This window comes from Polypterus senegalus, chromosome 6 (assembly GCF_016835505.1).
Source record: "Polypterus senegalus isolate Bchr_013 chromosome 6, ASM1683550v1, whole genome shotgun sequence".
In the NCBI taxonomy this organism is placed as follows: Eukaryota; Metazoa; Chordata; class Cladistia; order Polypteriformes; family Polypteridae; genus Polypterus; species Polypterus senegalus.
This window is the reverse complement of record NC_053159.1, coordinates 38277131-38287500: the sequence shown is the minus strand read 5'-3', so window position 1 is coordinate 38287500 and position 10370 is coordinate 38277131. Positions and strand designations below refer to the sequence as shown.

At 34.6% G+C, this 10370-nt stretch overlaps 1 protein-coding gene across 2 annotated transcripts in view; it reads right to left on the bottom strand.

Annotated features, from left to right (window-relative positions):
* The window catches only part of vps16 (vacuolar protein sorting 16 homolog), a 100895-nt gene extending 90943 nt beyond the window's left edge, over window positions 1–9952 (bottom strand). Inside the window, exons 1-3 of one of the 2 annotated variants that reach the window (XM_039755871.1) lie at window positions 9818–9952; window positions 5682–5767; window positions 1876–1973 (exon numbers count right to left, since the gene is read on the bottom strand). In XM_039755871.1, coding sequence (XP_039611805.1) covers window positions 1876–1973; window positions 5682–5767; window positions 9818–9867 — 234 coding nt within the window. In that variant the 5' untranslated portion in view covers window positions 9868–9952. Of the gene's footprint in view, window positions 1–1875; window positions 1974–5681; window positions 5768–7283; window positions 7376–9817 lie in introns of those variants that run through there. The other variant, XM_039755872.1, reaches the window with a different exon arrangement.
* Window positions 9953–10370: the final 418 nt, after the last annotated feature.

The window sequence follows — 10370 nt, the reverse complement described above, 5'->3', positions numbered from 1 at the left end:
TATTAATATATGTTTGAAGCAAACAAACATACATAAAAATGAGAAAAATCATAAAGTCTACAATATAACATTAACAAACATTTGCTGATGTAGCTAAAAAATGACAACAATTAATCACCAGATTTGAGAAAAAGAATAAAATAATTAAAAATTAAAGCACATAATTTACAATCAAACAATATTAATATATATTTGAAGCCAACAATAATATATAAAAACATGAGAAAAATCATAAAGTTTGCTATATAACATTAAGAAACATTTGCTGCTGTAGAAATAAAGAGGACAATGCAGTAATTGCCAAAGTTAGCTGAAGAGACTTGCATTAACTACAGGTTTATACACCAGCTACTTATTTTTTTTAATTAATAATTATATGGATTCTTAGTGATCTCAGCTGGTTAAAAACTAATAGTGTTTATTTTCCTTTACTGAAAACATCAGCATGTTTCACATACAAGATCAGATTAGTATTTCTCAGTCCTTCATCACCCTCTTCCTTCCAAATTTGTCACTGAAACAGAACATAAATAGATGCAAATGGTATTAAGTTAAGTGGATGTCTGTTGGGATCTGTGTTATTTGTGTCACACTGCTATCTATCAACTGATTAAGACAAATAGAATGAATAAAAAAAGTATTATATTAATTAATTTACTTAATGTGTCTTGCAATCGAGCAGCATCCAGTCAAAGACAGGTTCCTGCCTTCTACCCAATGCTGCCCGGATGGTTCATGAACCTGAAAATGGAGAGATGGATGAAAAAATAGGCATACAACTACTGTCATATCCACCACATTCAGGGGATGAATGTAAATACTCCATTCCCTTAATCAGAGTGAAGTTTGGCATTTATGAACCTGGGATCAATCTAGCAATCATTTCTACTTTCTTCATTCAACTATGAGATACCACATGTTAAAATGGTTACAATCAAGTAACTAGTCACAACATAATTCTCTCAATTCATCCATTAATTATGTATTTTTACTTCTGATGTCACAACATAAGAAACTAAATTTTGAATAATGAAAGTATTACATTTCTTTTTACTATAATATTTGTCTCATAACAGAAGTATAATTCTCCCTCTTTATAAAATCAAACTTGTGCGGATTTGGAAAGAAAAGGCATTATTCCTTCAATTCCTCACTGAAATTCAAGTCCCGGCATCTCAGGAATATCCAAAATTTAAAGAGGAAACTACATCATAAAAGGTACAGCAAAATATTACGAGAACAGTTAAGGTTACTACTCCTTAATTTTTTTTCTAACCATATAACTTTTGCCTTGATATGTGTATTACCAGTATAAACTTAAATTTCATCCTCATACTGACAAGTATCTCAGAACCCTTTGCTACAACTAAACACTTCCAAGTTAAATTCAAAAGGACTTAAACCCTTTCAACTTATAAAGGCATTGAAAGCTACTGAAAGTGCTTGACTTGTTTTCTTTTACACTTCTGCTATTGGCCTTAAAGTGACTTATAAAAAAAGCTGATTGCAAAAGCAGGTGCTGGAGCTTATCGTGCAAAATCAGGGTTACATAGTTGGTCTTCAAGTGTGTGTGTAATACAGATTTAACCTGGAAAACTAATGTGTAATTAATTGTCTACCAAGAATAAGACAATGAAGAAAATGAACTACAAACAATACATATGACATTTATTTTTATTAGTTTTATAATGTTCAGATTACTATGTAATTTACAAATTTGGGACTCAGTTCTAACCGAGTTTCTCACCACTGTTTCCAAAAGTTAAGAAATCTACTGATGTGTATTTTTCATCTTCTTCTCTCCTAGGTTTAAACAAAAGTACATTTTCCACTTATGTAAAATGCATAATTGCAAATGAACTTTTGATGCTTTACCAGAAAGCTTGCAAGAGGCACACCAGATGAAGTATACATTTCCATGACTGGTCTGACGCTATGTGAACGTTCACTTCGCTGGGATCCTTTTAGCAAAGCTATATCAGGAAAGAAAAGTGACAAAAAAACAAAAATAATAAACAATTCATTTTAATACTGTATATGGAAAGGGTTTAAATTTGTGTCATTTCAGAAACATTGTCATATTTATGAAATACTCAAAGCTATTAAGAATCAGAACTGTAAGCTCAGAGATTAGAACACAGAGGCAACATACAACTCCAACAAAAGAAAAACATGATTCTCTATTCACCCAAATGGGCATCATCAAAGAGAAAGCAGATCTAGGGACACTTGCCTGCCTGTAAATTAAAAAAAGACACTTTGCACTGCTTGTAACACACATAAGAAACCCAGAGAAAAATATCCCATGATTGTTCAAATACATTAATATTGCTTTTGCCAGCTATGATACTTCTTTGTTCCTGATGGACAGATGAAATAGAATGATTGTCTCTCTCTTCTACATAAACCAAGGCACTGTAAGCCTGTACAAGTTTCACAAATGAACGTATTTAATGTTGCATTAGAATGGCTTTTAAAATATTTCCTGCATAGTACTGTATAATTGTTCATTAAGTGGATGGCTTTATCTGTAGCAACAAAGAAAAAATCTGAAAAAATTAATTTGACTGTTTATGAGAAACAGGAAACTACTATGTAAGCAAACAATACACAGCAAACTTTTAAATGAAAGTACAAAAAGTTAGAAGGCAGAATGGCAGATTTGTGATGAATCTCACACAATAATTCACAGTACACCAGTTTAGTGCTATGGGAAGGAGTGTTTGGCTAAGGTTTAACATAATGAAATAAGCTAAACTAAGCTTCTCTCTTTCCCCTCCTTTACAGTTGTACCAAAAATGTGTGTGACCTAAAGAAATATAGGCAATAAAAAAAGCGTGCAATTTTAATATAGGTAATGTGCATCACATCAGGGCAATCAAGCCAACTCTGATTGCATGTGAAACCAAGTGGCTAAATGAGCATTTCTGATAAAACAAGGTCTCTAAAATGGAAATTTTAAAGCCACTATAATAATAATAATAATAATAAAAGGAAAAATCAGATACATGGCAGTTATTTTTCATTGTCATTAATGGTAATATAATAGATATAATAGAGATAAATAACAATAATAAAAATACATTTTATTCATAGAGCATCTTTGCCATATAAAGATAAATAAAGCACTGATATAGAATAACGGATAATAAACCATAGTAAAACACAAAAAGGCAAATACTACATGAGAACCATGAATAAATAAAATAATTTGTGATACAAACACATATCATCCGGATGGAGGATTTTACTGATGTAGCCTGGTACAAGGCAGTTTGAGGCTTTATAAGTTATTAATAGAATTTTATAGTCAGTCCTTTAAGTCACAGGGAGCTAGTGAAGGCAGAGCAGGATGGGCATTATGTGCTCATTGTTGTGGGTCGGTGTAAGGACTTTTGCAGCAGAGTTTTAAACCAAATGGAGCTGTGATAATGGATTAGAAGGGGCAGCTGTCAGCCAGGAGTTACAGTGGCCAATGCACAATGAAATAAAACAAAGCATGGACAAGTTTCTCCGTATAAGAAAAGGAGAGGAGTGAGCAAACACTGAATATGTAAGAAAGCTTCTTAACATTGTTTATGTGTGTAGAATAAGAAAGGGATAAATCAAAAATGATACAAAGATTCCTAAAAGGATAATAGGGTCTGATGACATTATTACCATAAGTGATTCAAAATTATCTCATTATCTTAAGATGAGCTTTATGGCCAATTAGTATGACTTAAGGTTTACTATAGCTTAGTTTTAAAAAGTTGTATTCCATTCATGTTTTAATTTCACTTAGGTAAGTTGTGAGCTGAGAAACTCTGATGAACTTTCATTTTTAACATTGAAATAGATCTGAGTATCCACATAAAAAAATTAAGCAGCAGTAAGAAAGGTATCTCAGATTCATGTAATTTTACAGAACACAAAAACATCTGCTCTTCCTACAACTATGGATGCAAAAGCAGGGAAATAAACTAGAACAAAATACGTCATGTCCAAAAATTAATTCATTGTTAAGAGATGTTTAAAAAACAGAAAGGTGTCCATTTTTGATATAACTAACTAATCATTTAAAAAAGGATGATAGTGGAAGTGATGTACAAAAACAGATTTGTAAAACACAGTAGTATCACATAGTGCACTTGGAGTAATACAATGCCAAAACTTAGGGCTGTAAGTAACAACTATTTTGCTAATTCATTAGCTGTATAATTATCATTTCAATTAATTAGGTTCTTAAAAAATACAATGTTTGTTCAAAGGAGAAAACATTTCATTCAAAAATGTAAAGTTTTATTCCTTGACCAATGCTTTCCTTCACAACAAAATTACATGTATGCTCTAAACTTACATTTGCCAAAAGGTGCAGGACAACAAGTCTAATAGTCCTAATAGAGCTCATCTGGCATACTGCATACAGTTTTGGTCTCTAGGCTACAAAAAGGACATAGCAGCCCTAGTAAACGTCCAGAAAAGAGGAACTAGGCAGATTCCAGGGCTACAGGGGATGAGTTATGAGGAAAGATTGAGCCTTTCCAGTTTATGTAAAAGGAAATTAAAATGAGACATGATTGTAGTGTTTAAAATTATGAAGGGGATCAGTACTGTGGATTTAGAATTTTACTTAAAAATAAATTGAACAAAAACACAGGAACACAGTAGGAAACTTGTAAAATGTAAACTTTGCACAAACATTGGGAAGTTTTACTTCACACAGAGAACCATAGACACATGGAATAAGTTACCAAGTAGTGTGGTAGACAGTAGAACTTTAGGGACCTTCAAAACTAGACCTGATGTACAATTAAGTGGATATGGCTGGTCAGTTTTGCTGGGCTGAATAGCCTTCTCTCGTCTAGAATGTTCTAAAGTCTTACAGTTTTACCCATAAGATCTAGCTTAATAAATTTTGATGATTGTTAATATCAAGGAGATAGAAAGCCAAAACCATTGCATGTGTCAATAAAAAATGTTCCTTGTGATTTATCCACTAAATTGAAGCAACTGTTGGTATCATTAAAAGAAATACTCTGCAAAATATGTTTTGCATATTGTTTGACTCAGATTATTAATTGCTTTTGACAAACCCTTTTCAGCATTCATGCATTCAGAATTTGGCATTTAGCTTATTTAATCCAGAGTCGCTGCCATTAGCTATGTTCAGACAAAACTACTGGCATGACTCCTCTTATAATAAACAGACAAAGACAACTAGGAAATGTCAGCCTTTACAGTAGCATGCCGTGACTGTCTCCAACTGGCCAAGATTATTTAACAGAAAGCTACAACTGAAAATCACAGGAAAAGTCATCTAATGTAACATAGCCTTTACTCTTTACATTAAATAACAAGTTGACTTATGAGTTTCACCTATTCCATTAAGTAGTTTTCACATTATTTAAAAGGTTGCATCAGTATTTGCCAGTTTTGTTAGTGATTTCAACAAAATTGTTAAAATACATTACATGTTTTGGGTAAAAATAAAACAATTAAATAAGCTTTCTTTAGAGTCACAAGATTATTTGATATAAACATTTAACAAATTACACTAGAAAAAATTAAATAAAGTATCAAAGTGTTCACCCAAGTATACAGATCGGGGGAGAAAATTCTACTATTTTAACTTGAATTTTTGAAAACCACATAACTCTTACCTCTTTTCTCTTTCACAGCATTGCATTAAAATCACTTACCTATTGGCCCACCATATGGTGCTGCAGCAATAAGGCAGTCCCTTAGTCCTCCAATGTTCCACCCCATTTCATATAAATCTGTTTTCCTGAAAAACAATAAGGCTTCTATCAGCAGTATATTCAAAAATCATCATACGCTAGTATGCTACTGCTACACCTTTATTAAAGAAATAAAATTTATATTCAAACAAACTTAACTATTAGTCACAACTTTTAAACTTTCCTTATTTTCTATCTCTAAACTTGTCTCAAAAAAAGCCATCTACATTTGACACCCTGCCAAATTCAAGTTTAGAGTCGCAGAAATTATACATTTATGTCATCCTTTTGTCCACATCACAGCATGCAAACAGCCTTACCTGGTGCGGTAAATGATATTGTAATTTTTTTTTAAAGGGTTACATCAGGAAGGGCATCCGGTGTAAACTTTTGCCAAATCAATATGCGGACAGCAGTACAAATTTCCATACCGGATCGGTCGAGCCCCGGGTTAACAACGACCGCCACCAGTACTGTTAGCCAACAGAGTGCTGGCGAAAATTGGGCTACTGTTGACCAAAGAAGGAGAAGAAGATGGGGGAGACGTGTCCGGAGGCAGGAGGAGAGGAGGAAAGTAAAGAGAGTGGAACTGAGGGTAGGAACATTGAATGTTGGCAGTATGACTGGTAAGGGGATTGTGTTAGCAGATATGATGGAGAGAAGGAAGGTTGATATATTGTGCCTGCAAGAGACTAAATGGAAAGGGAGGAAGGCCAGGTGGATCGGAGGTGGATTCAAATTGTTCTATCATGGTGTGGATGGGAGGAGAAATGGGGTAGGAGTTATTCTGAAGGAACAGTATGTCAAGAGTGTTTTGGAGGTGAAAATAGTGTCAGGCAGAGTAATGATTATGAAGCTGGAAATTGAAGTTGTGATGATGAATGTTGTTAGTGCATATGCACCGCAAGTTATGTGCCAATAAATCCCAATAAAGAGATTTTAGGGCTTACAAACATTAGAAATATTTGGACAAGAACAGGCTATTCAATTTCTCCAAAATAATATTCTGATTTTAAAGTCCTGCTTTCTACCATATTACTTGGTAATTTGTTTCCATGTGTGTATTGTTCTATATGTAAAGAAAAACATTCTACCACACCTGGCTTGGTATCACCTGTAAACTACAGATGGCTATTCATGTTCCTATCTAAAGTGTTTATATACAGTATATTAAAAATAGCAGTAGTCTCAGCACTGTGCCCTGAAGGACACCACTTTTAACAAAACCCAGGTCTTATATGGTTACATACACCATAACCATTTGCTTCCTGTGTTTAAGCCAATTTTGCATGTATCTACACACTACAGCTGGAATTCACTTCTTTTAGTTTGATGCCAATCTTTAATGTGGGACCTTAGGAAATGCTTTTTGAAAATCAAGAAAAATAATATCATATGCTTTTGTTGCTTCATAATAGAATTCTAGTATATTAATAACACACATGCTACATCATCTGAACCCTTATTAACTGCTCACTAGCCATGTGTTCTTTACAATTTAGACTCTACCCCCAATTCTTGTAGCACACACTGACATTAAGCTCGTTTAAAAAAATAACCTACTAGAGATCACCTGGTTTCAAGTCACTATACATAAAGTTCAACAGATTGCCTTGGAATCAGCATACTGTGAGAGTCTGTACATCTCAAAATTGTGTTTTCCATCTTCCTGCAAAGACAGACAAACTTGCTTATCACAAGTGGAAGGAAAAAACAGAGTATTTCAGCTCCCAGTCATTCTTTCCTATATTGTGTGGATTGTTAAATAAGGCAATTTGATCATGAATGCTGCAAGGTCTGCCTTTGCTTGCCACCTACTGCATAGACATTTCCCCCCCTCCAATCAGATCTCTAAATTGTCCAGGTTTCTAATAAGGTAAAGCTTGACCATGTACCAGCTACAGGTTGCAAGATATTGTAAAAACCTCAAAAGCAGGAATAGTTCAGCTGTGTTCACACAATTCCACTGAGACGGTCATACAGAAAAGAAAACAAACTGAAGAAAACAAAACCCATGACTAGGCCAAGAAACTTTGAGCATTATACTGTAATTGCGAATAGTGAAAATAATGGATCAGGTGTTGATTCGTTCAGTTCTTGTAACTAGTGTATAGGGTGTATAGTACAGATGAGTTCCTGCCTTCTTCCAGAATAATAATGATGATGAAAGGGTGTACATACTTTTTTCATATAATATACTTAGGTGCTAATGCTCTTCATTCAGTTCCAGTGTTTTTTTTTCTGTTTTTATTTTGAATATGTTCCAAATAATGTTTTTCTGCAGTTTTATATATATCCATCCATCATCCAACCTGCTATATCCTAACTACAGCATCACGGGGGTCTGCTGGAGCCAATCCCAGCCAACACAGGGCACAAGGCAGGAAAAAAACCCCAGGCAGGGCACCAGCCCACCACAGGACACACACACACACCAAGCACAAACTAGTGACAATTTAGGATCGCCAATGCACCTAACCTGCATGTCTTTGGACATATATTTTATGTACAGTGTGTGTGTATATTGTATATAAGAACAAAACTCTTTTGCACAATGGAAAAATTCATCAGGTTCAAAACATTTATAGTATAGAAGTATAAATCATAATGATAATGGTGTTATATTTTTAAAAAAAATTTTTTTTCAAAAATACATTTTTTAATTTTGCAGTTGTTTGTGCTGTAATTTGTGCACACAGTGTAATTCCTACTCCAGATATATATTCTTCAGGTACATATGTAGTATATATGATTTTCACCAAGACATGTTTCATTATATGATGATTGATATGAAATAAGCAAAAGTGCTGAAAGAAAATCTATATTTTTACTGTTTCAACACAGTAGAAGTCTATAAATTGTTTGCTAGCATTTCATACTTTTTTAGTTGTCCCCAGCCATCTGGACACACATTTGGTGCTGTCTTTGCAGTGTTTGGGAAAATATTTCAGCACTTATGACAAGAAAAGTAATATTGCAAGTGTATGTAATTTGTAAAAACACAATACTGTAATTTTTTATCACAACGTAGTTTCTTCACTCGATGTATAAAGTGCTTGTGCTTTCAGTAAAGCATGTTCATAATGCAGTCATTTATTTGATGACTGTAAAAATCAGAATTTTTTTATCTCAAAAAATAAAAACTGACATGTTAACGGTGCACACATTTCATTTCGCATCACATTTATGATGTTTGGAAGCTTATTCTTACATTTATGGTAAAAAAAGTGTATTCTTGGTAAAAGTGTGACAGAATTGTTCAACTTACTGTACTGTTATTTCTATACAAATAACATTTCTAAAGATGCTAATATTCTGAAAGATAAATCTCTTAACTTCACTCAGATATAGGAAACATTTATACTGAGTGAAGCATGAAGATATTTGGGCCACTTAAGCCAAAGTAGCAGAAAATGGCCAAAACCAAGGCGGAGTTAAAATAATTAATAGTTCTTTCTGTTAATTTCCCCGTGGTGCACGATAAGCTTACTTGTTAGATTTCCGCCTATTTTATATAAACAGTACTGCTCTATTACTGCCGAGAGGTTATGTACTTCCACATATGTGAAAAAAGCATTCGTTAATTCACAGTCTAAACGCACTAACTGAACCTGACTGACACTCGTAAGCAAACCAAACGACCATCAAGCATTTCTACAGTCAGTCATTGCGAGGTACATGCATAGAGTTGGGCACAGGTAGGTGCAGGCGGGCTGAATGAGAGACGGACAGACTCAAACTCAAGCCCCATTCTACATAGAGATTCTCTCCAACACGTACAAACAAACCAGCGACATCGAAACATACGAACGCATCAAATGCAAGACATGGTTCACAGTTACGAACCAATGCACTGAGACGGGCATGCACCTACAAAAGACATCAAAGAAAACGGGGATTCTGAAGCCCGTTAGAAACAATATTACAAGACAGTAGGCAAACATTTACTCAAGAGAGGCAGTTCCGACTGCTGAGCACAGATACCCAAACAGGAGTGTATATTCAAATATTCCGGGACACAAACCCACAGAGGTTACCAGCAAAACAAGGGCCCGGGATGACATTTCAAAACTACTAAAATAACGGAAGCACGATACCTGTAAAACGCATCCCCTAAGGGGTGCCAGTTCGCTGTCATGAAGACCATAGCTATCAGCTGATCTTCTAGCACTTCTGCTTACATGAGACTTGTCAACTGATGCTGCCACTTCCTCTTCCCGCTGCCTCTACATCACCGAAACTGAGCATTATTTCGCGCCCCCTGCTGCCCTGGAGGTGAAACAGCAGGTTGGTCAATTCTAAACCCATTATACTGTACCGAGAAAAAAATATTTTTCTAATGTTTTATGGCAATCGGAAAATCAACTTAAGGTGCATTGCCGCCACCTACTGAACTGAAATAAAAACCTCATGATATTGTGAAACCCAGTCTGTTTCAAAAAGCCAAATAGGCAACACGTGTATTTCGTGATGACAAGTTCTTTTTAAAACACTCTCCAGATACACCTGTACAACTGCCAACTCCTTCATCTTAGCCATAAAGTATGTTGTTTGGGTCTCATATGACTTACATTTAAATAAAACATGCTGTGCAGTCTCTAGCTCATTGCAATTTCTGCAATAACCTACCTCATGTTTATTAGTTTTACA